The sequence below is a fragment of the Bombyx mori genome, chromosome 10 (assembly GCF_030269925.1).
Source record: "Bombyx mori chromosome 10, ASM3026992v2".
Classification (NCBI taxonomy): domain Eukaryota; kingdom Metazoa; phylum Arthropoda; class Insecta; order Lepidoptera; family Bombycidae; genus Bombyx; species Bombyx mori.
Window position 1 is genome coordinate 13,694,755 of NC_085116.1, and position 27,479 is coordinate 13,722,233.

General features: G+C 37.4%; 2 protein-coding genes across 2 annotated transcripts; one reads left to right on the top strand and one right to left on the bottom strand.

Annotated features, from left to right (window-relative positions):
* Positions 1-155: 155 nt before the first annotated feature.
* LOC101745315 (chromodomain-helicase-DNA-binding protein Mi-2 homolog) lies at positions 156-19,344 on the bottom strand. The gene is made up of 21 exons (XM_004921585.3): positions 18,930-19,344; positions 18,446-18,516; positions 17,214-17,336; positions 16,607-16,751; positions 12,541-12,686; positions 12,158-12,334; positions 11,618-11,812; positions 11,090-11,236; positions 10,762-10,884; positions 10,306-10,481; positions 9,558-9,681; positions 8,801-8,950; positions 8,299-8,474; positions 7,898-8,072; positions 4,724-7,816; positions 3,603-3,941; positions 3,173-3,367; positions 2,483-2,645; positions 1,504-1,649; positions 564-617; positions 156-416 (listed from the first exon to the last, which is right to left on the bottom strand). Exons 1-20 carry the CDS (start codon positions 18,964-18,966, stop codon positions 609-611), a joined length of 5,910 nt encoding a protein of 1,969 aa, XP_004921642.1. The 5' UTR covers positions 18,967-19,344; the 3' UTR covers positions 156-416; positions 564-608.
* Positions 19,345-23,997: 4,653 nt separating this feature from the next.
* Positions 23,998-26,349, top strand: LOC101745170 (uncharacterized). Its single transcript, XM_004921583.4, has 4 exons — positions 23,998-24,687; positions 24,764-24,902; positions 25,125-25,274; positions 26,111-26,349. Exons 1-4 carry the CDS (start codon positions 24,620-24,622, stop codon positions 26,330-26,332), a joined length of 579 nt encoding a protein of 192 aa, XP_004921640.1. The 5' UTR covers positions 23,998-24,619; the 3' UTR covers positions 26,333-26,349.
* Positions 26,350-27,479: the final 1,130 nt, after the last annotated feature.

Below are 27,479 nucleotides of genomic sequence, written 5' to 3' on the forward strand. Positions count from 1 at the left end.
GGTTAGCCGAGTGGCGGATAGCCTGAATTTCGCTAACGATATTTTCAAGATAAGCATAATATCTTCCCTTCGTCGTTACCACCAAATAAACATTATACATTATTTTCTTAAAATTCACTTTCTTGTGAAAGCGACAATAAATAAAACACAATTCCTTAACTGTAAGTTTTATTCAGTTTTCAATTTTTGGTAAATTAAAAATAAAGATTTCATAAGTCCACAATTCACTTACACGATAGAAAAGATTCATACAGATCAGGATGAAATAAATAATATTATGAGTTATTTTCGCTATGACGTCATGTAATCTATCTGAACTAATCACAAATATAATTATGACTTCGGAGCCGATGTGGAAACAGGAATCTTCAAAAAAGCTTACATCTAATTCACCTACGCGGCGACATATCCGCTCGCTAAAACAAAATGATACAATAATCACGTTATTGTTTGAGCTCTCGATAATTTATTTCAACGTGCATATCGACCAGCGAGAAAATCTAAACGGGCCGTCAAGCATGTCACTTCTAGCCTAAGAATTAAATTATTATTCTATGTTTTACCTGCGGGTTACGTCAAATCGAATATAGTTGTTTAAATTACGGAGTTTATGATTTCTGAAACAAAACAGACCATTTATGAATGTTATAAATTAACAACAATAATTTATTACATCATCGCATAATTATACACTTTGCAGGTATAAAATCCGATTTATTTGATTGATTGATTTTTTCTAAACAAACATTGCAAACGGTTATTGTTCTAATGAATTATAGCTTTATATGTGACATCTTTTCAGAGAACTTTTCTTTAATATTATCTAAAATTCTAACATACGGAAATGGAAAAGTGATCGAATCGTCTAGAAGTGATTTTTACACTACGTGAATCCGAAATTACAATTACACATCTCATTCGAGTTAATGTATCATGATCATAATGATAGTTAAGTCATTTGCAGTATAATTATTTGATATTATTGTAATATACTCATCAAACTATTTAAACTGTCACGATTAATTTGATTGAGAAATACTGATATCAACTTCAACATTTTATTACCATAAGGGTCCGTTCACAAAGATATGAAGCAGATTTTTATCACGTTGGAAACAGAGTTTTGAGTAATCGTAATAAAGTTTATTTTTGCATGTGCACTTTTTTTGTCATTAGCAATGCTTGAACGCGCTGCGTGTGAAATAATAAGAGGAGCCGACCGGCTCTTTCTCGCTCGCGTAACCCATCCGCTTCGATTGCTTGCGCATCCGCTTAACAATCTCTTCCAGCCGGTCTATATGAAATAGTTGGCGGCTCTGCTCCGGCCTATCCCAAACCGTATACGATCCGGTCTGTGTGAAAAGAAAAAAGCGGGCCGATGCTCTCCGAGCCGTGTGAACGGACCCTAATTGTTTTGCTAAATTTGTTGTGAGATTGAACTTCAATATATAGATACTGACTAAAATAATAAACTGATCACAGTTGAGTCAGTCATGGACTCACATTCGAGTTAGAGGATGATGTAGGCTGTCCGGGCACGGAGTACTGCGGTCGGAAGTTGGAGAAATTAGCCGCCGTCGCGGCCGACGCCGCGAACCCGGGGAGCGTGCCGCCGGGCTGGAAGCCGGTCGGGAACTGCGGCATTTGGGCTGCAATACGATTGGAAATTTTATTTCATTCTATTTTTCGTTGTTTAAAACGAACATAAACAGGCAACTTTAACTGAATATCGCAGACAGACTACCTGTTACGAACATATCTGAGAACAAATTTGATGGAATGTGAAACCTCTCATTACAGAAAGAATATATATAAAAAAACCTTAAAGCTAACTCGATCCAATCTCTATTACTAATACTATCGCGTTGTAAGTTAAAAAGGACTGTGTTACTTATATAATGTCAATTGTACGGTCAACATTTTGAAGCATTTTAATCTCATAATTTGCGATTCATTCATGTATGGAAATGGTAGTGCAAGGTAGAAGGGGAAAAGGTCGACCGAAGAAAACATGGTTGGAGTGTGTGAATGACGATATGAGAGAGAGAGAGGAGTGAGTGTTGAGATGACGCCTGATAGAAGAGAATGGAGTAAAAAAATTCGCTGTGCCGACCCCACCTAGTGGGATAAGGTGGAGATAAGGTACTTATTGGTGGACCTCTTGAGAGTCCGCGCGGGTAGGTACCACCACCCTGCCTATTTCTGTCGTGAAGCAGTAATGCGTTTCGGTTTAAAGGGCGGGGCAGCCGTTGTAACTATACTTGAGACCTTAGAACTTATATCACAAGGTGGGTGGCGCATTTACGTTGTAGATTTCTATGGGCTCCAGTAACTACTTAACACCAGGTGGGCTGTGAGCTCGTCCACCCATCTAAGCAATAAAAATTAAAAGGGTTAGCGATTCATTGGCAAGTTAAATTTGACGGTGTGACGTCACAGAAGTTTCTATAAATGTATCAAAATAAGAGCGTGTGTAAGGTACCAGCGGGCACGGGGTTGCCTGCGGTGGCTGCGAGGCGCGACAGGATGGACCGCTCCGACATCTGCAGGCGCTGCGCGACGGGCGGGATGCGCGCCAGCGTGGCCGGCAGCCGCGACACGTCCGACTTCATGTCCGACAGCAGCTCTTCCAGCTGGTTCAGCACCTGCACAACGATATGAACGCTCGCCATCAATAAATTTGCTAACTTTTGGATTCTCAAGTTAATCAATCTAAATAAAATATTTTTATGGTTTTCCGTTTTCCTAAATTAGATTCAAGCTAATGATGAACTTACCATTAAACTCACTAGCGAATGAAGGATCATTATAAAAAGACCAAAACAGCAAATAGCAAGTTATCTTACTATGTAACCTGCTTTTTTGTAAGTAAAATGAGTATGAAACGTGATAGTTAAATTACCAACAAATAAATAATAGTTTAAAAAAACTAACAAGTAACGCTTTTATAGAAAATCCAACTAAAAAATAGAAAATAAATTTTAATAAATTTGAATTAAAAATAGAGTGGGTGCATAGGGTGCTTTTCAGGATATTATCAAATTGACCCTTCTACTCATATCATTTCATAAAATATTTATAACTACTGATACATACTAACAATACATACGTTTCAAACTAATAAAAGCATATTAAATAGAAAGAAGAGGTCTCTGGAAATATCGAAACTAACCTTGTGCAACACCGCGTTGGCTGGTTTGTTCCCAGCGAGGGACTCCTTGCTGAGATGCTGGTGGGACTCAGCAAGACACTCGACTTCAGCGAACCGCGCGTTCAAGGACATTGCGGGATGGTTCGGATCTTGTGTGAGGTTCAAGTATGCCGCTCTACGGAGCTGCTCCTCGATCACTAACGCTTGTTCTAAAAGCTGTGAAATACATTTTCAGATTGAATTTTGAAATTTCAGATTAATTCAATGATTGGGTTTCTATTTAATAACTAGGACTTTTTCTATTTTTGACTGGATAATGTCTTAAGGACTTTAAGAATAATTGGTAGCTACATGAAATAAATTTACTACATTTTATTGTAATTTATGATTTTTACATTTTTCTCTTTGATACTATGTATCATAACATTACAACAATTTTTAAAACGCTCACCTTAAAACGCCGAGCCAAAAACTTATTCTTAATCTCGAGGAAGTTTCCTTTGCCGACGTCCATCTTGAATGGCTCGTTAATGATCGCGAATCGCAGGTCGTTCTGTATGTCCTGCCAGCGACCGTATCCGTGCGTGACGATTCCGGCCAGCAGCCAGTAGTCGTGTCTTCGGTGCCAGATTTCGTATTCCCTGCCGGGCGCGGCGGCTCGCTCTTCATTCAACCACAGAGTATGGAGTTCGGTAAAGCCTCCGTCGGCGATATTGAACATGAACTTGCGACGTTCTACTTTGAGATCTTCCTCTTCTTTAACCAGAACAACGTCATCGTCGTCGTCCTCCTGAAAATAATAATAACAAAAATTAATGTTAAATTTCAATTAGATTCAATTTCAATAGGGAAATAGGCTGAGGAAGAGGTAGACCTAGGAAGAAATGGATGGATTGCGTGAAAGACGATATGGGTAAGAAGGGAGTGAGCGAAGAAATGGTATTTGATAGAAGAGTATGGAAAGAGAAAACATGTTGTGCCAACCCCAGGTGAAGGGCAGGAGAATGATGTTAAATTTCAAATATATTGAGACTTTATATCTTAGCGTGTGTAGTGTAGTGAAAGTCTGAAGTCGTCGAGGCCTAAAAGATAGACGTCCGATGCATTCGTATGTAACAATGCATCGGAGTTCTGATCGCGCCGGCAGGTACCAACCTTTCTAATGAAAGGGAAGAAATGAAATGGGTTGAGTTGAGGGCGGGTCAGCCGTTGTACTGTTAAAAGTGAGACCTTAGAAGTCATGTCTCAAGGTGGGTAGCGGTAATTACGTTGTAGATGTCTGTGGGCTCCGGTAACCATTTAAAACCAGGTGGGCCGTGAGCTCGTCCACCTCTATAATAAAAATAAAAAACACTTCTTAAGCAATGATTCGATAAGTGGACGACAATTTTGTGTAAAATTTTCAGGACGTATTAGATTTATTAGGCAGAGGAGAGAATATAAGACGAGAGAGCATCCACAAAATAGAACAAAGTGAACCCAATCGATTTCGGGAACCGTCTGTTAACGTCCTGACCTCACCGTAATTAATTACGCAAATTGAAGTATACCTAGTAGAAAAGGATACCTTACCTTCTTCTCCTCTTTTGGTTTCTCAGAGACGTCAGATGCCGCCTTTTCACTTCTTACATCCTCTTTCTTGTCGGTCTCTTCCTTCAATTCGTCTTTAACTTTAGGTGACTCTTTGCCTTCTTTCTTTTCATCAGTTTTATCTTCATCTTTTGGAGGTTCCTCGTCAACGGACATACGTCTTTCGGCCTCTTTCTCGTCTTCTTTTTGTGATTCTTTTTCTTCCGCACTATCCTCCTTGACATCGGCCGTATCCATCGGTTCTGCTTTGAGTTTATCTTTAACTTCCAATTTGTCATCTTTAGTTTCCTCTTTATCGTCCTTGTCAGAGCCAGAGGGCGTGGCGGGCGTGGCTGCCTGTCCGTGAGGCAGCAAGGTGGGTGCGGGCGAGGGTGCTGCGGAGGTGATGGGTGTGGCGGTGGAGGGCGCGGGACTGGGGGCGGCACTCTCACTCGCCCCAGACACTTTCACCGGCTCAACTGGTTTTCTCACCAGTTCCGGCATGCTGTAGTACCCGTTGATGTGTTCGAATTCCTGAACCTTTTTCCTGATCAAACTCATTACCCCGATTCGTGTCAAAACGTGCTGACGGGATAATCCTTCCCTCGGAACGCCGTCCGCGAATGTTTCCGCGTTGTCGGCGCCCGGTTCGCAGAGATGGCGCATGAACAACGACACGTAGGCCTTGAAGTTGCGCTCAGACTTCCCGCGCAGATCTCTCACTAACCACTGCGAGTTGAAAGCGTCCTGCGGTGGCATCCCGTACCGCATGATAGCATTGAGGAATGACTTCCTCTGCCTGGCGTTGAAGCCGAGAACTTCCATGTTGCCGCCGACTCTGGCCAGTAATGGAGGCAGCGGTCGGTCGCGTTCCTCTCGCTTTTCGAGGCGACGCTTACTCCGGCGACTGAGCAGATCTCCATTATCATTCTTTTCATCAAAATCGTCGTCTTCTTTGTCATCCTCGCTACCTTGAGAGAAATCGGAATTATAGTCCGAGCCATTCTCTTGCCAAGTAGAATCCTCTCTGTTTTCTGTCTGCGCAACACTTCCATCGTTGTAGTTAACTTGTTTACGTACACGTTTGCCTTTCCCAAGCGTCCGCGCTTGATCTTCTTGATGTTGTTCGTAGTGATGCCTGAGAAGTTTGATCCAGTACGCAGGATCAGTATTCTCTGCTTCCTGTTTTATAATTTCTGTATCGACTTCCTCTTCACCATCGCCTTCCTTAGTGGAATAACTAGCAACTTTGAAAGAGCTAAGATATTCATTAGCCCAAGATTCTTTCTGTTCTATTCCTTCCTTAGACCGATCGAGTAATTCACCCACAGCTCTATCGTCATAATGAATAGCCTCCTCTTTGCCTTCCTCTTCTTTGAACAGCTCTTCAGTACCGAATCGAAGAATATCATCCAACTCTTGCTTAGTGAAGTTAGCTCCCTTTCCGCCCATGCCCGGTCGCACCACCAAATGCGTTAACATCATTTTTCGTTTAGCGACTTGGGTGACTCTTTCTTCGACGCTGTTACGTGTTACAAAACGATAAATCATAACTTTGTTGGCTTGGCCAATACGATGCGCTCGAGAGAAAGCTTGAATGTCATTGTGAGGATTCCAATCGGAATCATAAATGATAACAGTGTCGGCGGTCGCCAAATTGATGCCCAGACCTCCCGCTCTTGTCGACAAGAGGAACACAAACTGTTGGGCTCCCGGGGCATTAAACCTATCTATGGCTTCTTGACGGATCGTTCCCGTGATACCACCGTCAATTCTTTCATACTTGTATCCCTCACCCTCCAAGAAGTCTTCAAGTATATCCAACATTTTCGTCATCTGTGAGAAAATCAGTACCCTATGACCCTGCTCTTTCAATTGTTTCAACATTTTAGATAGGAGCACGAGTTTTCCAGAAGCTTTGATCAAAGCTTGCGTGTCATAATTTCCGTGCGGACCTAACGGAGCTTCCTCCGCTGCGACTGGGAATAGATAAGGATGATTACAACATTTCTTCAGGTCCATCATGACGTTAAGTAGTGAAACAGTTTGACCTCCACTCTTGGGGTTCAAAGCTTCATAATTCCTAGTTAGAATGTATTTATAATATTTCTTTTGCATGGGCGATAATTCTACACGGACAATGAACTCTGACTTAGTAGGCATGTTTTTCAGTACGTCAGCTTTCAAACGTCGCAACATGTGAGGCCCTAGCATTTCGTGGAGCCTCTTCACCTGTTCTTCTTTCGAAACGTCAGCGAACTCATTCTGGAATGCTGCGAGATCATTGAACTTGTCTTTATTTAAGAAATTGAGAAGATGGAACAACTCTTCCAAGTTATTCTGTAGTGGTGTACCCGTAAGAAGCAATTTATAATTGATGTGATAACCGGCCAAAAGCCTGAAAAATTTCGACTGATTACTCTTCAGTCTGTGGGCTTCGTCTACAACGAGAACTGCCCAATCTATAGATCCTAAGCACGTAGAGTCAATTGAGATCAATTCATAGGAAGTGAGTAAAACATTAAATTTCACTTGCGACTTGATTTTAGAAGGTCTGCCACCTCTGTTAGCACCGTCATCAAATGTTAGTTCATTCTCTCGGATCACAGCCCTCGAATCTTTGTCACCTACATATGTTATACAGTACAAGTCCGGTGCCCATAGCTCGAATTCCCTCTCCCAATTAATGATTGTGGATAGCGGCACGGACACCAAGAAAGGTCCTTTAGAATGGCCTTCCTTGAATAGAGAGTATAGGAATGTAACGGTTTGGATGGTTTTACCGAGACCCATCTCGTCAGCCAGTATGGTGTCGATGCCTTGTCCCCAGGAATACCGAAGCCAGTTGAGACCCTCTAGCTGGTAAGGATGCAGCTGCATGCCGGTTTCGTACACAAACTGTGGTTGGTCTTCGTATTTCTTATTGAGATTACTGGTAGGACGATCAGGCGGCGGATTGTATTTCTTGGGGCGCATTTGTAGGCCGGCGCTGCTGTCGTCTTCGTCCGTGAGGTCTTTGTTCTTACTTTTGCGACCTGGTTTCTTACCTTTGAAGCCTTTAGTCTTACCCTCTGACGTTATGAACGCTCGCATGTCCTGTACAAAATATTCAATCATTTAATATTCACTAATCTCATTATATTAGGATGTTGCAAGTCGTTAAGAGTTTTTACTAACTTGATAATAGTCCATGGCTTGCTTGAGTCCGGCAATGTCTTCATGCTCAGATTCCCACGTGGCCTGATCGTATGAGAGATCTCTCCATTTGACTAAAAAGTATGTAGTGCCGTCTCTTGAAGTGCGATGGTTGATCACACGGTGTACTACAAGCCACTCAGGTTTGACGCCATATCTGATGAAGAAATACAAGATTCCATTACAATGTATTTTTGATATGTGGTCGTATTGGTGGCTACTGTGCATTAAGTATTTTATTTCATATACACTTAAAAACGGGTTACTTTTCTATTTAATGGTTTATTTAGAATGATTGAATGCATTTATAAATAAATAAAAATATTACAAAAAACATTATTCTAAGACGAATCCGCAAAGTTTAACAACAACTTCATACATACCTATAATACTTCTCTTCGAGTAATTTTTCGTTGTTAGATTCCGTATCCTGTTGTTTATCTTTGAGTCGTTTGTACCTACTATCTCGTTCATCGAGGGGCTCTTCAAGTTTAGGCGGTTCTTCGGGATCCGACTTACGCATGTAGTAACGATACATTAGTGGATGGAACACGTCGAGCTGCCAGACAAATGAATATAAGATAATAAGGGTTTCAACATCCATTACACAACATTTTGATGTATTTATACAACTTTAAGCACAAGAGTGCAGTGGCGTGACAACTATTACATAAATATACAAACAACACACAACGCCGTAGATTATACCTTATTATTTTGTTTTGCAGTTTAGTGTAATCTAATTTTAGAATATTGAAAATCTAAATAAGAAGAATATTTGTAACATTAATGTAATCAATGAAAAATTTATAAAAGAAAAAGATTAATGTTCTCTTAACACCGTGATTGAAGCAGGAATAGGGTTAGTCAGGTAATTTCCCAAACCTGTAGTTCAGATATCCAGCTGCAGTGCCAATAAGATCGTTCATGCCACTTCACAAAAAATTCTCTTGAACGCGGAGCCTTGGACTTGCTTGACTGTTCCTTCCAACGCCAAGTTAAAATTTTGGCCACTTTTCCATCCAATGGTGGACACTAAAAAATGTATAGAATATTCACGTGTTTAAATATTGTCTATATATAAAAATATTTATATGTCTATATATAATAAATATATATAAAAATTGTCTATAGCAATACTATTTAGAAGTTTCTTCAAATACAAAGGCAGTATATGTGGCGGGTAGCCATCATACAACGCAAGATAATTGACAGATGCCTGAATCTCGCTTACGACATTTTCAAGATAAAGCGCATATATGAGTCGACTATTATCAAAGGCGGCAATCTGACTTTTGGACAATGATTGGTAAATCAGAAAAACGAATTATTGACTTTGTATTCCATTGGCAGTCACAAAACTCTTCGGAACGACATCTTAGATAAATAACAGGTTAACTATTAACCTTTATTTAATGCAGGTTTTGAACCGTATTCTTTGAAGGAGACGATTATATTCAAATAAATCTGTATTGACATATCAATAAAAAAAATTTGTCCAAATGTACAGATTGCCGCCTTTGATAATAGACGACTCATATATAAGTTCCGAACAACAACATTCGGACCGTCGGTCTACCGAGCAATATCACCCGCTCGGTGGAAGATCTTCCCTTTGTCGTTAAGACTCCCAAATACTCACACTGCATCTGGGACATTTCCACTCGCCATCGGGAATTTCTTCAAGCGGCGGATTCAAGCAGAACCGATGATACGCTGAAGGACAAGAATCGCAGCATAACAACTCGCCGCCGTCCTTACAAATTCTAGAAAAGTTTTTTTTAAGATTACTCTACGGTTATCAGCACTCTTTTTTTTACTTCGGGGATGAAAACAGGTATTTAATAGTTATAAAGGACTGAATTTGTTATTTTATACCAATGCACTGTGAACGCTAATTACTGTCTCAGAGGCATTTCTACCTCGGTAGGTTATATAGCAACCTTGCACTAATAGGTACCATTTGGAAATTTAGCTACGTAGGGTGTTGCTTTTTATTGGGACTTTAACGGGAAGTCGTGATTTTTGACGTCACGCTCCTGGGGAGTTATCGTCACTCAAAAACCTCGCATCTGCGTCTGTACAGTTATTTTAAACAATGTATGGTTAAACGATATATTTCCGGCTGTAACTCGCACAAAGTGTTTGCAAGAAAACAAGGATGGCATAGTCTTATCAAGTCTAAAAGGCACCTACGGCATTTACATTTCAAAAAATGTCTTTCAGTTTTGTTTTCTCTCTTGAACCGGTCATCTTTAAGTGTTGTGTTATGCTTAAAACTAACGGCGATCAACAACTAAATGGGATAAAGCTCTAATGCAGCATATTACAAATATTATATGAAGGTTTATTGCCAGTTATGTTTGAGACATTATGAATGGCTTCAGAACCTGCAAAACTCCTGATGTTCATCGTCGTCGTCATTGTCGGGTGCGGGCTCGGCCTCGCAGTGCGGACACGACCAGCGGCCCTCCGGCGTCTCCTCGAGCTCGGGGTCGAGGCACACGAGGTGGTAGGCCCGTGGACATGTGTCACACAGAATTATCTCGCCGCCTTGCTGACACACCTGTGCGAGATGGAATCCTCGAGTTAAGTCGTTTAAAAACTCAACATTTGCACTTTGTCATATTAGTAGATATATTTTATAAAAAAAAAAGATACGCATGTCAAACAATTCTTTAACATTTTTTTACTATATATTCAAGGAAATGATGGCTTCCTGACCACAGCTCTATTTCAAATTAAATTTAATTTTATCAATATTAATATATAAACACAAACTAAACAGTGAATAATTCCGTTATTATTTCAGAATTATCTTGAAAGATATTTATTTTGCCCTTTACCTCACAATAGTCCTGATGTTCGTGCTCTCCCTCAGCACCATCAGGAAACTTGCTGGTCGTCTTCAACTTCCTTTTCTTTTTAGATTTGTTTCCGATCTTTGTCTTTGCCTTCTTTTTAGGTAGCTGTAATTATTTATATTATTGTAACTGACATAAATAAGAAAAAATTAAGTTCACTTTACTGAGGTTTAATTTAATTTTTAGTGTTGTATATTTTGCAGTACAATTCAAGGAAATGTTTATCCATCTGACTTCTTTTTTAACGTATTATCCGATAGCTAATAATTTCATTCGAGATTTAAAACTTGGTTTAGTGATGCATTCATACCGCCGCTGTAGGATCTTCTTCTTTAGGTGGCGCGGCTTCGTCAGCTGCAGCTGCAACAGGAGGCTTTGTTTCCTCGGCTTCAGCTAACATCTGCTCGAACTCGGCGTCTGAATCTGAATTTACAGCGCTGCCTTCTTGTTCCTCCTCCTGTTATTACAATGAAAAAGCGGTTTTGTGAGAAAATTTTAAGGTACAGAGGTTTTCTTGACCTTCTATTACTATTTTTAATTATCGAAAATCGAACCTTAATAGCTCAGAATAAGTTTATTAAATTAAAAGTGAGATATAAGTTCTAAGGTCTCAAGTATAGTTACAACGACTGCCCCACCCTTCAAACCAAAACGCATTACTGCTTTACGGCAGAAATAGGCAGGGTGGTGGTACCTACCCGCACGTACTCTCAAGAGGTCCTACCACCAGTAAAAAACTATTCTAGGCAGACAAACAAACGATCTTATGCAATTAACTCTAAGCAATACAAAGAGGCAATTAGTTTCCGTCGCTTAGTTAATATTGAATGGCACATACGCTGCTGGTTCGTTTTCTCTTGCTGAACTTGATCTTCAGTGTAGGTACTTTAGGCTTCCTGCCGGGCTTGCCTCGTGGCGTGACGGCGCCGGTCGCATTCTTGGGCTTGCGTCCACGTTTCCGCGGCACAGTAGCGCCTTCGTCACTTGCTTCTTCCTCCTCTTCTTCTTCGGGCTCCTCTATTGTCTCATCAGTCTGTAGTAGAACAAAATTGTCTATGTAAAAGAGATCAAGCATATGCTGTGTTTAGATTAAATATTATTATTGAACAAACTATCTTGCATGATAATAGTCTTTCTAACTAACATTAAAAGTCTGGCCTTTTATCTAATTTTATTCTTGCTGTGAATACTGGTGGTAGGACATGATGAAAACTCCGCTTTTTGGTACCACGGTCCTGACTATCTCTGTGACTTCAATCTAGTAGGTAAATGGAGCTACGACATTGGTAGTTTGTCTTAAATGCCATGATAACCACTTAACACCAGATCATTTCCTAAACTAAGGTGTTTATTAGTTTACAATTAATTTTATATCTACCTTTGCTTCTTTGGGTGTGCGTCCGGGTCTCTTAGAGACATAGTCAGAAGTAGCAGAAGTATTTGTATTCTCTTCAGAGCCCATACTTTGTGGTACACTAGTGCTTAAGTGTGGATTCGTTTCACAGAACATCCGCCATTTTGCAGCTACTAGCATCATTAACTTTGATACTGGCACCTAAAAATTATATTTAAAATAAAAACACACACACAAAAACTTAAGTTTGGCTTTTTGAATTATTATTTAAATGGTACATATTAATATTTTGTCCAAGCAGGAGAAGAGGAGCTAAGAATACTTAAAAGACATAATAATAATATTCATTTTACTCTTAGTGATCAAATTATAAGAGTATTAATTTCAAAAGGTTTTTTTTAACATACCTTTGGATTCTCTTTAACGAGCATTGGACGAACATGTTGTTGAAACAGTTTGTATGTAGTCAAGTTTTCGTAGTCCGCATCCGCATATTGTATGTCAACATCGGTAAGGCCGAACGAGGAGCACACCTCCTCGACTGTTGGCATACCTGAAAAGAATAAGACACAGTTTAAGGTCAGAGAGCCTTACTTTTTAACATTATTTTAATAGATTGACTATAAATTTCACCAATTATAATTAACTAGCGACCCGCCCTCGGTTCGCTTCGGAAACTAATTTATTATTGACTAGCTTACCCGGCAGACTTCGTAGTGCCTCAATCGAGAAATAAAAGGCCTAAACTTTTGTATAAAATAAACTAAAAACAAACAAAAGGAATCCGTCCGACGGGGGACACATCAAAGGAAAAACAAAATTGTTATTTTTATTTAATTCCGAGCATTTTCATATTTATCTATCTACCTTTTAAACCTTTTCTGGACTTCCACAAATAATTCAAGACCAAAATTAGTCAAATCGGTGCAGCCGTTCTCGAGTTTTAGCGAGACTAACGAACAGCAATTCATTTATATATATATAGATTTTCTCCACTATTTAATGGATGTTGTTGATGTACATATAAACCTTCCTCTTCAATCACTATCTATTAAAAAAAAACGCATCAAAATCTGTTGCGTAGTTTTAAAGATTTAAGCATACATAGGGATAGACCAGATAAAGCGACTTTGTTTTATACTATGTAGTGATATCACCACATCTGATTACATTGAAATTTTACACATGTATCACAGAAGCAATAAAAATGGATTAATTTTATTGCCTTAGAAAATTTCTCATCTTAAGACTGCCAAAATTACTGTTGTTTTTCAATAAAAACGTTTATTAGTTGTTCAGCTATATTTAATTATTAATTGCTGTAGATGAGCAGACGAGTTCAAATCTAGTGTTATGTGATTACATAACGCGAATGGCGCATTGTGACAATATGCTTGGACTCCCATCATGTAATAACGGCTACGGCTTGTCCTTGAGATCGCAAAGGGTGATTGCTTCGTGGAAGAATCATACGAGGCAATGTTATAAAACCGAGCGTCTTCTTCTTTCTTTCCTATTACCCTCTGCTGTGGTGTAGGGCTCGAATCAAATCCTTCCATTTTCATCGGAACACTGAGCCTACCATCTCGAGAACACCACAAACTGAACGAGCTCAAAATAATCGATAAGGAAATTCTATATCGATTAACGAAATTCATTATGAACCCTTTGAGCACGAACCGTTGATAGACCGACTATTAATGCGTATAAAGTGCAGAGCGTCGGAATACCGACTATTTGTGCGGTTTGATTATAGGTATTAGGTATCGATCTGTGTAGTCTTAGCGCACGCATGTATAACGTATAACCATTTAAAATTATTTTGCTGTAAATTTGGCATTGATTTTTGTTTATTTTTTTTGGTTCAAAATTATTATAAGGTACTATTTTCAAAAATCCTTTAGCAATTTACGCAAAATATGTGAAAGTAAGCTAAATGAAAAGGACTGCTTTTACGGATCACGTTTATTGTTTTTTTTTCAATGTTTCAACCTTACAGTATTCGTGACCAGCGTGGTCTCTAAGATTAAACCGTAAAAGTAGCTAATGATGTCCTAATTGTATGTACCTGATTATATATACCAAATTATGTCTACGATTCGCTAAAACCTACCAAAATACTAATAAATTTCGTGATTTCTGTAAGTTACTAAACATTGAAATGTTACAAAAAATAAAAATGTACTAAGTAATTCGTTTAAAACCATTCCGTCGGTAACATAGAACAAAAAAAAACATCCACGCGCATGTCCCACCAACCTAGAATAACGACTCTTATCCCCTCTTGGGATAGAGTGGATAGACAAAGGCGCTTGTGGCAAACTATTTAAAAAAAACACTTTTTGTTCCCAAATCTACTGTATTTATGCAGATACATAATAGGTTGTGGAATAATAGATTTCCGTTACGTTTCTTCTCGTATTTAAGAAGAAGAAAAAAAACTTGAATTTCGTTGAATTCTAATCAATGTTTTAACTATGGCATGGCAACAGGGACGTAAAGCCGTTACAAATGAGATCGAATAGATGGCAGTTTTCTTTTTATGAGTTTTGATATGCAAATCGAAAATGTTACATTGGAAAGCAACTAATTCGTCGATAAAAAAATACAGTGTACGTCATTTACGTATGGTTAAACATAAATCTGAGTACCTTCTAAAATCTAATATATATGTAAATATTTAACATAAAATACTATAGAAATATTATCCTTCTTTGTCGTGTGAAAAAGTTTTAAGCGTTGAGTATGCTTAAGACGCTGGTAAGACGTCCCACTTAACAGATTGACGCGATATTTTTTTCAACAGCATTTTGAGGTGAAAGTTTTTCTTTAATGTTCGCGTTCATATTATTAGTTTTCACGTTATTGATCTCCGTTACAAAAATGGTAAACAAAATGAAAATTTTAAGTACAATACAATGAGTGGCTATATAGGATGCAAATTTGACATTTGATCCAGACTGCAAGACTACATGATCAAAGTATGATAATGTTGAAGATCTATAGACTACGTAACTCGATCGACAGAAGAAGTCACAATTTATATTTCTAATTTTGAATATTTAATATCGAATAAAACAGTCAGTTGAAAATGGGATTTAATGATCATTATAATTATAATTCTAACTATAATATTTTTTAATTTTCTTTATAATTCTACAATAATAAAGTTGTATAATGGACTGTTTGTTCTCTAGCATGAACTTATTTTTAATATGTTTCAATTAAATGACTTTGAATTTGAGACATGTGCTGAAACTTTCCCTAAGTTTTTAATAGCACCATTTTAAATCGAGTTCTGAAATCGCGGTAATTTCAATATAAGCCTGTTGTTACACACTGTCCCTATTGAGACATAAAAATTGGTAAAATCCGAGTTTAATTTTACAGTTACGAAATAAAAAATAATAATTCAACTACGATAATTAATTTCCTAGAATGATTCAAACCTAAATTAAATAAATCCTTATTTTTTATCAACCGTGTAAAAATTCTAAAAACAGTTATTTAAAAAAGCACTATTTATAATGATATAACGAACATTATCTGTTCGATCAAATCAACTCGATACAAACAAAAGCTAATAAATGCGCGACTCGCGTAGTTTAGTCACATGCTAACTGTCAGGTCAACGACCGCACAAGTAAGGTCACTATCAAAGGCACTATGAGATTCGGCAAGGTAATTACGCGCTGATCTATCTAAATTTGTTTGATCGTAAAAATTTACTACTTCAGTTAGAATATCCTTAGGATTATCATTCTTATCCTCATCACCTCTGGATATAACATATACTTACTATAAGATACCACAGTAGTCAATCTTGTGCCTTTGGATCAAATGTGTCAACAAATCCTCTCAGATCATTATTCCAATGAATGGGTAAAAGGGCTAGAGAACGACAGAGCTAGGATACTGACTTAACCTCAAATTTTACAATAATTCCGAAAAACCTTAAAAGCGCGCCAATAACCGGAAATTACCGGAATTCTTGCATATATGTTTACAAGTTTCAAACAACAACATTCGAACTGTCGCTCTACAGATACCAATTCGATGGAAGATCTACCCTTTACAATACAAAATCGAGAGAAACCACGTTTCTTGGGTGTATTACATGTTAGGCTCCTGACGCTTCAAAATTACAATAATGTAACAATCGTAATATTTATGAGAACAAAAGGTTATTGATAGGTTACAATTACTGTATGTTATATTTACTGATGTACATGGAAGGCTTTGATTCAAGCCCTACACCCCAGCAGAGGATAATAGGAAAGAATGATGATGATGATGATGATGATGATGATATTCACTGAAATCTACCTCATTTTTATTATTTTGAGTTTAGCTAAAGTCCATTATCTATTTCTATGTGCATGTAAGGGATTTAACACTCATGCAAGTTAGTAGGTACTTGGAATTCCATATTCAAGAGATAAAAAAAATGTTTAATAAAAAACATACACATACCAGAGCCAGAGTCTGATGCTGTAGTTGTGGATGGTGTGTTGTGTTTGCTACTTCGACCTTTACGGGATTTCTTGCTTGAAGAGACAGCGCTCAGTGCATAATCACTGTCACCTTCTGCTTCCATCTCGAGGCCAAAATCATCATCCTGTTCCATCGAAAATTTTAAAAAAATTGTCTTTTTTTACTGCCGTATAGGCAGACGAGCATATAAGGCCCACCTGATGGTGAGTGGTTACCGTCGTTCATGGACGTCAGCAATGGCAGTGGCAGAGCCAAGCCGCTGCCTACCGTTAGACAATAAGACTGATAGACAATAAGATTATCATAAATAATAAATCTTCAAATATTCAAATATTAACATAACTATTTTATATACTTGATACTTGGCGGTCTCATTTGATGGTAATTACTAATTAAGTTAATGTAAAGCATACATGCCTTTTTTTTACTCTACTATTCAAATATTAAAAAAAAATTAAGATAAGCTCTAGAAATCTAGAAATGAGTAGCAACATACAATTTTTCAACAATACAGTTAATAAAAAATTTACTTCTGCGTTTAGAATGTAGGTACATGATTCTATGATAAAATACATTGTGAACTTACATCTTCACTTTCATTCTTTCGCTTCTTCTTTTTCTTTCTTCCCTTTTTTTCTTCTCCTCTGGCTTTCCTTTTCTTTCCCTTTTTCTTTTTTCTACCATCTTCAGGGGAATAATCTTCATCTTCCTATAGTTTGAATTTTTGTGTGTTATATTAAGAAATGCTCATATTTATTGAATAATTATTGGTCATTTATTCCCTTTCTACTTTGGGTAACTGGATTGATTTTGATAGTTTGCTAATTTTCATTTAAATGATTTATGAAGTTTATAAATATATTTTATAAATTATTTAATTATATGATAATTATTCTCGAAAATACATTACACACTAGGGTATCTGAAAATAAGCCATAAGTATTTTCAGCTCAAAATCTGGGATCTGATACTTAAAAATAATTATCAGCCAGATTGACATAACTAATTACATGATATTTTTTTTACTATTATTTTTAAACTTGAAATACAGGAATATGTAGGGAAATGCTCTAAAAGCTCATACAGTAATAGACTAATGCCTTGATGTTGAAAAAACATTACATTCATTAGCCAATCTAAGTCATTGATACCTGTTATTTTGAGTAGTGTGGGATTGATTGAATGATGTGATACATACATACATAAATAGTATTAGTAAATGGTATGAGCAGTCTATTTTTACAGTACAATAAAGCAATCCACTATTCACCACAGTTAACTGTTAAATTTTTTAACCAACTCACAACCTGCAAAAAATTGATACTGGCAGTCATATGTTATTGATATTTTTCTGAAAGTGTTTTATTTTTTATTTTTTGTTTGGTTGAATAATAAAATGTGTTTACATTAAATTAAATTCTATTAAAAGACATGTTATACATGTCGTGAAAATTGGCCTTTTTAAGGTTGAAATTTTAGAACAAAAATGTTCTGAGTCCTCATAGTTTAGAGTTTACCAGTCCTTACTAACACCAAACCTTAACATGTTAAGTATCCATTACAAATTAACGGCTTGTCTAGCCTGCAAGCCTGAACATATAGTTAGAACATATAAAGTATAAACAGCATGATGACACTAACTCATTTCAAATATGGTAACTCATTTCAAATATGGTAACCCATTTCAAGTTGGAATTATGGGTAGAGCTCTTGGTTTATTATGATGAAAATGATGATCATAAATAAGATGAGGGCAAAGTATACAAGTATGAAATAAAACTTTTCTATTTCACTAAAATTTTGTTAGGAAAGTGTTACCTTTGGTGGAGCCTCGTCACTATCTCCGGAATTGTCATTTTGACCCTCACCTTCCTCTACTTCCTCATCACCTGCAAGACAACAACAGTGGTCAAACCAGTCTTAACATCAAACACACCTGCCAATGTCTGGGTGAACACTGTTTATCTTGTATCTAACCACATTTTCACACACCTCGCGCTAAGGTCACTAATCCCTTTGTTTGGCGGCGTCCATTTTGTTAAGTAGTAATGAGGGGATATCGCATGTTCTTTTCTGTCACAAACTGCCACTCAAAAATATTTACAATCGCATCACAACAATTAGGTCATTCCGATGACAACCAATGGTTTCTTCGTTCCAATATTAACCGGAAAGAAGACCATTCTTAGGGAATCGTCAAGTTCAAAATAAAAAAATTAAATTTTTAATTGCACCGCAAGTAAACACATGATACCGCTATTCGCGGCTTACCTATGACATGCTAGCTAAACTAAACCATTACCTGCAAAAGAGCCGTCCACTTCCTCATCTGATGCCATTTAGATTACTATCAAACACAACTTGGAATAAGATGATAGATTTTTGGCTAGAAAAGATAAAGGACGCGCAGTTTTTGCGACAAATGGTAATTAATTCAGAAATTGATGCCGCCGTCACTTCTCGACGAGCCAGCAACACTCACTATCTCTTTTACACTTGAAGTTTGAAAGAAGAAAAATAAAAAACTGCAATGTTACCATACATTTGCAACGGAGACTAAAAATTTTAAATTAGGGCACAAATTGTAATTTCTCTCCCTAAATTATGTAATTTGCTCTTTTGATTTATTTACAGCCACCGGAAAATGTAATGTTCAAATAAAATTTAAAAAGCATATTTTCTTTCGCAATCGAAGTCTCTCAAGCTTGTGTTGCACATTTATAGGACGACTAGTAGCAATCATTTAAGTTGTTTAAGCAAAGGGACTATAGCCACGGACATCGAGCGGGGATGTGATACGCTAAAAAAATTAAACAACATTTCGAAAGAAATCATAGGAAACCGAGACTGAAAAGAGAAAAGTCAAATGCTTAAAATTAATAGCGTACTCGTGGTATCAGTAAGGTACAAGATAATCATAAACCACAAAATTTTGTAGTTTTTATATTTAACACACTGCTTCCATTCACATTACATTACGTAACGCATTTACTGATTGATAAGTAAATAAACAACAGATAAAACACCAAGAAAACAATAATCAGACCTATGAAATTTTTGCAGCGGTCTGTATAGAGCCGGCAGTCCCGTTCTCATTTCCCTAATCTTGGTAATACAGTACACTAATGTCAAAAGTTTCGTGTCAAAAAATTTGGAGCACCTTGTAGGTACTTATTAACTCCATGGGAGCACCATAGAGTTGGCAGCATAGAAAGAGAACTGTCTTATGCGGCTCTGTAAATTTGGCCCCCCTTTTTTGATTTTAGGATTTTTTTTATTATAATTTGTTTTAATTTTTTGGTTTGATTTTGTGTGCTGAAAATAGTCTGTATTTTTATTTTAATTTTTTTTATTTTATTATGTATACACTGTGTATTGGCTGGCGGGTGGTGCAGAGAAATCATCTTTTTGTTTTTTTGTTTTTGAACTCATTGCATTTACTTTAAGTTATCAATAACTTTTATAAAATTTGTTTTCTATACTTATACTTTTACTTTAATATTATAAAGAGGAAAGATTTGTTTGTTTGTTTGTTTCGAATAGGCTCCGAAACTACTGGACCGATTTGAAAAATTCTTTTTCCATTAGAAGCCGACATTGTCCCTGATGATCATAGGCTACTTTTTTTTATTTATTTTTTATTTATTTTTTTTGGTTTCATGGGTGTTTTAATGTTTCCGAAGCGAAGCGAGGGCGGGTCGCTAGTCTATCTATAAGATAATAGTATATATTTAAATTGTGCATTGTATTTGTATTGCATTGATTAATTATTTATGAGTAGTTCATGTGACGACCTTTATCTTTCTGCCAATGAATCTCTTTCTTCTGTTTCTTCGTTAAATGAGGATAGTTTTTGTTCAGTATCTGGTACTCTTGGTGACTGTGTACGACGATGTTTTAGCGAAAATTCGGGCCTACTAAATTTATGTCACATTAATGCGCAAAGTGTGCCCAGTCATTAAAGTGAAATTCTGGAAAGTTTTGATAATGTTGACGTTCATGCTGATATCCGAGAGCTGGCTAAAGCCTCATCTTCTTTCCACTAGTTATCCTCTTCCTGGTTTCGATTTGATTCGGAATGATCGTGTTGATAGGAGAGGCGGCGGCGTTGCTATCTACCTTCGCAGTGTTTTTTCTTATAAAATCCTCGACTGTTCTCCACCAAACTGTTCAACCTCTGCTGAGTTTCTTTTTTTGGTAGTTTCCGTTAAGGGAGTTAAATTAGTGCTGGGTGTTGTTTATTGTCCTCCCACTGTAGATTACTTCTCCAGTCTCGAACCAATTCTGGAATCCTTAGGCTCAAAATATTCACATCACGTAATTATGGGAGATTTCAACACCGACCTTGCAGTTCACTCATCTCGATCCTGTAGACTCTTGGCTATCGTCGAATCCGCTAATCTTCAAGTCCTGCCTCTACAAGCCACTCATTGGAACAGTGATGGGAAAGACACCTGGCTTGATCTAATTCTTACTTCCTCTCCCACCCTTGTATCATCTCATGGTCAATATCCTGCACCTGGCTTCATGACTTCATTTTCCTCTCTTACTCCTTAAGTCCTTCGAAGTCCCAGCCTAGGCTTATGAGCATACGTAGTTTCAAACGCTTAAATTTAGATCAGTTGCAAAAGGATGCGTCAGAGATAAAATGGGATGATTTCATGGCTACACCTTCTGTAGATGATAAAGTGCGTATTTTTAATGAAATTATCCTTAACTTGTATGACATCCATGCGCCTGTTAGGAAGGTGAAGATGAAACGTCCTCCAGCTCCATGGATAACGAGAGGTGTGCGTATGTGTATGCGGCGTAGAGATAGAGCTTTTCGTAAATTCCAGAGGGACCGATGCGATGACAATTGGGCTTCTTATAAAATTGCGAGAAACAGGTGTAACCAGGTGATACGAAATGCTAAACGCTGCTACTTTCTACATAATATATCGTCTTCTTCAGTTGCTAATATTCCTCGGAACTCTAGGTACAACGTCAATACAGCTTTCAGTCGGCAATTGAACTGGATGATATCAATGCGCACTTTACTACAAGTATCCCGTTGGATCACCAGTCTACGCGCCGTACTGTGGAGTTTCTGGAAGGACTATTCCATCCAAATATCGACCCGTTTAAATTTTCCACAGTATCTATGGGTGAGATCAAAAAGATAATCCTCTCTATAAGATCCAATGCTGTGGGCCATGACGGAGTGAGCCGCCAGATGATAGTTTTGATTCTCGATTGTCTTCTTCCATCGTTACAACATTTAATCAATTCATCTTTGTCCTCTGGTACTTTTCCTGTACAGTGGCGCAAAGCATTTGTGATTCCCTTACCCAAAATCTCTAATCCGACTCTTCCTACTCATTTCCGTCCCATATCGATTCTCCCTTTTCTGTCCAAGATGTTGGAGGCCTGTGTACATAAACAACTGTCCCAGTTTGTTCATAAGAATGGTTTAATAAACTCCCTACAATCTGGCTTCAGACCGGGCCGGCAGCACCATCTCCGCTCTGCTCAAAGTGACAGGCGATGTTAGGGCTGGAATGGAGGATACTAAAGTCACATTGTTGCCTTTGGTGGACTTCTCTAATGCCTTTAATACCGTCAGTCACGAAATCCTTTTATCTATCCTGTCCTATCTTATGATTTCGCCTGAGGTGCTGAAATGGTTTACATCATATCTTCGAGGGCGCCAGCAATCGGTCCGCATTGATGAGTCTTCGTCTTCATGGCGTGATCTAGATACTGGTGTCCCTCAAGGCGGAATTCTCTCCCCTTTGCTTTTCTCTCTCTTTATCAATTTCATAACTCAGTCCCTTCAGTGTTCGTATCACCTGTACGCTGACGACCTACAGCTGTACTCGCAGGCTACTGTGGGCTGTGTGTCTGAAGCGGTTCGCAGAGTGAATGGGGATCTAGAGGCTATATGCGCTTGGTCTGGTAGGTTTCGTTTGACAGTCAATCCAACCAAATGTCAGGCGATTATTATTGGCAGTCCCCGTTTGTTGAGACGATTAGATTTTAGCTCACTCCCACCCGTAACTTATAATGGAGCAATTATACCTCTGAGCCCATCAGTCAAAAACCTTGGACTGTATATGGATTCTAGACTTGATTGGGCGGTACAGGCGTTGAATGTTAGTCGGAAGGTTACCGGATCTCTGCGTGCCCTTTATCGCTTCAAGAACTTTCTCCCTTTCAAGATAAAGTTGATGCTTGTTCAAGCTTTAATCCTGCCCATAATTGACTATCTTGACCTGAATGCAGACCTTTTGAACAAACTCGACCGCCTTCTCAACAACTGCATTCGCGAGCGCCGTAATCTACATGCTCTTACTACGCTTCATTCTATACTAACATGCCCAACTCCTCCCTCCTATCTGACTCAGTACTTTAAATATTTACATTCTTTGCACGATAAGGACTTGCGTTCCTTTAATTTACTCCTGCACTGTTCCACGCACAACTCTAGTTTGGTCCGTTCGTCTTTCGTAGTTCAATCTGTTCAACTTTGGAATTCACTTCCTCTTAATGTTAGGATGATCACTGATCGCCTAACTTTCAAAATAAAGGTTCGCCAACTTTTTCTGGAGAAACTTAAAAACTTAACAATTTGACCTGCAATGTAGTGTGTTCTGTGCAATATACAATTTTCTTGTACTATTATATTTTTAAGTTGTGTTTAAGTGTGTATATGAATATGTATGTGAATATGTATATGTATGTGAATATGTGAGTATATGATAGAGATTATATATAGATATATGTGTAAATTTTATATTATTATCATGATATAGAATTGTGTACGTTGTTTATGTGATTATATATATGTATATACCGTGTATGTGTTTGTTATTGTATAATGTAGTTTGGTTGTTTCACATTAAGTTATGCACCTGCCACAGGATTCTCTACACCACCCTTGGTTGACTGATAGAGAATGCCTGAGGCATTAAGTCCGCCATTGTACTTATGTGCATTAAGTTGAATAAATAAATAATTTCGTAAAAAATTAGTGTCGCGAAATCCACAGTATCGCAGGAACCATGGCGCCATCAGCATCAGAGCTATATTTTGCTATATTCAGTGTAGCAAAGTAGTAAAGAAATGCTTATGTACCTACAAACTTAAAAAAGGCTATCAAGAAAAAAATACTTTGGTAGATTCGAGGGTGGTTAACAAGAAGGCATTTAGGTGCAATAAAGTTAGTCCCTGAATTAGCAGATGAAGATTCTGAGAGTTATAAAAACTATTTTCGAATGAGTGAAGATAATTTTGATTTTTTACTATAGATGTTTCGGGTCCCAGAGACACCCTTATCGCTGATATTCATTAATAAGATCTATATTTTTTTCTGTACTCCATCGTTGGTTTGCCATTTTCAACGCTTGAAGCGCGCCCGAACTAACAATACACACGTCCGCACAGCGCAGGCCCTTTCACGACATTAGTTTCACGTCGCGTCTACACTATGAAATTAGTTGCATGACACTAATTTGCATGCATGAAATTAACGCATGCATTACGAAAGTATTAAATTACACGTGAAACTGTAGATAAAACTAATGTCACGAAATTAATTTCATGCCACTAATTTCGTAATGTAAATTCGCCTTTACTGTTTCATATCTGTGAAAGTGCACAAATGTGAGAAAATGAAACAAAGCTTCTCGGGATCCTCCAAAAAGTCCATTGAAAAAATCTCAGTAAATGACCACCATTTTACTGAGATTATATTTCATCCCATATTATCATCTCATCTCATTTCACTTCATTTCATCCCAGTTGATTAATGTCTCAAAGTAATCATCTTCATTTCATTTCACTCCATATTATCGTTTTTCATAAAAATAAGAATATAACATCTTAAAGGTCTCAGTTACCAGGTCATAAAATCCCTTTAAAAAAACCAAACCGTCTAATGTCTACTGAACAGATTACAACAAACAATAAACAAGTTTTATTATTAATTAATAAGTTCATTTGTACCAGAAAATGAACGCTCTTTTGGATTATGGAACATCTTCCAGTAGTAGCAGTGATGAATGTGACGAGACAGAAGAGTAAGCTAATTACAAATGTCAATGTTTTCACCTCGAATGTAAAAGTCCCCCTAATAGGAAGTAATAACTTTTTCAGATCTACTACAGAGACTCCGAAGCAGAAATTACCAAAACCAAGCTTGGGAGAAAGCACTATTCAAACATCAGTCTTTTCCAATCCTTTTGTGGCAGCTGAGCAAGCGAAAGCAGCGATCCTAGAAAAACATGTGAAAATGGTATATGTTGACTTTCTAACAACACAAGTTATGAAATTGGCTGAAATTGTTCAAACATGAGCTCATCACAATTTACCTAATTTAAGCTACTCCTTTGAAATTAAAACGATTAAACCCTAATATTAAAGTTTTCAACACTAATACCGGTGCAAACTTTTAAGTAGGAAAGTCCGTAATCAAACCAGGCATACAATCGTCAAGTACATAGGCTTTGACTGTAAGGTTCCAGGTAAAGATGGAATGCAGACTATAAATGGAAGGAAGATATGTTGGAATCACAGAAAAGGAAGATGTCGGTTTGGACATAACTGTAAATATGCACATGACACTGATATACAGAAGACACCAGAAGAATTAGAGGCTGAGAAACAGGTAACAAAAATATTCTTTTTGTTTTGTGATACAGGAGTCCATTTAACATGACAATATGAATGTTACACACTATTACTTCACACTTGAGTGAAGCCTTGAAGCTAAGTCTCAATTGTAGTATAACAACTGTTCCAAGCCTTCATACTGGAATGCAAAAATGCTTCGCAGCATAAGTAGCTAGGGTAATGGTTTTTATTAATGCAGAATTACTATACTACATAATAATATGTATAACCATGTTATTCATAAATAAGCAAATTACATTTTTGCTAGTTTGATTTTTACTATTTGCTATTGTTTCATTGTGGAAGTCATTCATGAACAATAATATGGTAAGAGCATATTTTACTTGTGAAATTGGTACATGGCTGTCAGATTTAAACCTATGGAATAATTGGATATGAGTATATATTTTATCCTTTAAGTCAGCTCAAACTCAGTCTGACCTCATTTTGATATGAGGTTGAAATCTAGTGTATTGTACAGGCTGACCTACCCTACAATACAAGATGCAGGACTGTCTCAAAAAAAAGTATGTAGAATGATGGTACTTATCTGTTTAGGCTAAGAAAATACCTTACAGCCATTCAATGGAAAGTTAAAAATTTTGAGGGGTTAATTTTTAAATCACAAAGTTTATTGAAAAGTGACTAATTTAGTGGTTAGTAAATTAGAATATTCATGAACAAATCATAAAAATTATGCACATAATACTGTGTGTAATATAATTTGATGTACTATTATTAAAAAAAGATTAAGATGATGATACTTACTATAAATAAATAAAAAATAGAAGTTATCCAGGCAGACTAAGAGTTTAATTTTCTTTTTCACAGCAATACAAGTCAGTTATTTTTGAAGGGGCAGGCACAATGACAGCAGCACCGCCTCCTGAAGCAACACTGGATCCAGTATCTAATACAGATGATGTAATATGGGAAGGTGGAGTCAATAAAAAGAAACTCAAGCGTCCTGGATTAAGTAAAAACTTAATACCCAATAAAAAAGTTATCAAAATGTACAAAGAACAGAAAGCTAGGGATGGAAAAAAAATATAATTTATTAGTTTTATAAATTTCACTTTCTATTTTATTAGCAGCTCATTTATCCTACAAGTGTAAACCCCCAATGAACTCTTGGAAAAAAGACATAATTTATAGTTGTCAACAAATTAACGGCCAGAAAATCTTGCATAATATGTTTTTTTTTTTTTTATTGCTTAGATGGGTGGACGAGCTCACAGCCCACCTGGTGTTAAGTGGTTACTGGAGCCCATAGACATCCACAACGTAAATGCGCCACCCACCTTGAGATATAAGTTCTAAGGTCTCAAGTATAGTTACAACGGCTGCCCCACCCTTCAAACCGAAACGCGTTTCTGCTTCACGGCAGAAATAGGCGGGGTGGTGGCACCCACCCACGCGGGCTCACAAAAAGTCCTACCACCAGTAATTACGCAAATTATAATTTTGCGGGTTTGATTTTTTATTACACGATGTTATTCCTTCACCGTGGAAATCAATCGTGAACGTTTGTTGAGTACGTATTTCATTAGAAAAATTGACATTCGCCTGAGATTCAAACTCCCGGTGCATCGGTCAACACGAATGCACCGGACGTCTTATCCGTTAGGCCACGACGACTTCAACATAATAAAATAAGTTTCTTAATATAATAATATAATAGTCTAAAGCTATTAATTTGAAGGTCTGACTGTTCTTGAGCAAGGAGTAACTATGGTAATGGATGTAACTTTTAGGTGAATATGGGAGGAGTAAAGTTATGTGAATGAATGAATGTGGGAGGATGTGAATATGGGAGGAGTAAAGTTATGTCTATGAAGGAGCACAAATGTGGACATGTCAAGTCTCGGTAAACGCACTGTGAATGAACGCAATGGGTCCAGGTAGTATCGATAATCTTTACTTCAGTGGCGGGCGGTGCGATGATAAAAACGAGATGACTGTATCATTCCAAACGATTCCTCAAAGTTACTCCCCGTGGAACATACCATTTCTGAATGTGGCTCATCAGATTTTATCAAAAATCCCATGAAACTTACCTTTTTACTGAATACAAAGCCAAATTCTCAGAGCAAGCCAACTCAAGAGCCCTTCTCAGTGTCTTCACAAGCATATAAATCTTACCATGTATGTTGCGGTAGTCAAGTGCTTTTAATTTGAATAATAATAATAGTATAAATAC

Coding starts and splice junctions, on each gene's coding strand:
- LOC101745315 (XM_004921585.3), bottom strand. CDS start 18,966: ATGGCATCAGATGAGGAAGTGGACGGCTCTTTTGCAG. Junction 18,517..18,929: donor AGTGGACGGCTCTTTTGCAG/GTAATGGTTTAG, acceptor GTTGTCTTGCAG/GTGATGAGGAAGTAGAGGAA. Junction 8,475..8,800: donor GCTGGATATCTGAACTACAG/GTTTGGGAAATT, acceptor TTTGTCTGGCAG/CTCGACGTGTTCCATCCACT.
- LOC101745170 (XM_004921583.4), top strand. CDS start 24,620: ATGAACGCTCTTTTGGATTATGGAACATCTTCCAGTAGTAGCAGTGAT. Junction 24,903..25,124: donor TAGAAAAACATGTGAAAATG/GTATATGTTGAC, acceptor TTTGACTGTAAG/GTTCCAGGTAAAGATGGAAT. Junction 25,275..26,110: donor AATTAGAGGCTGAGAAACAG/GTAACAAAAATA, acceptor TCTTTTTCACAG/CAATACAAGTCAGTTATTTT.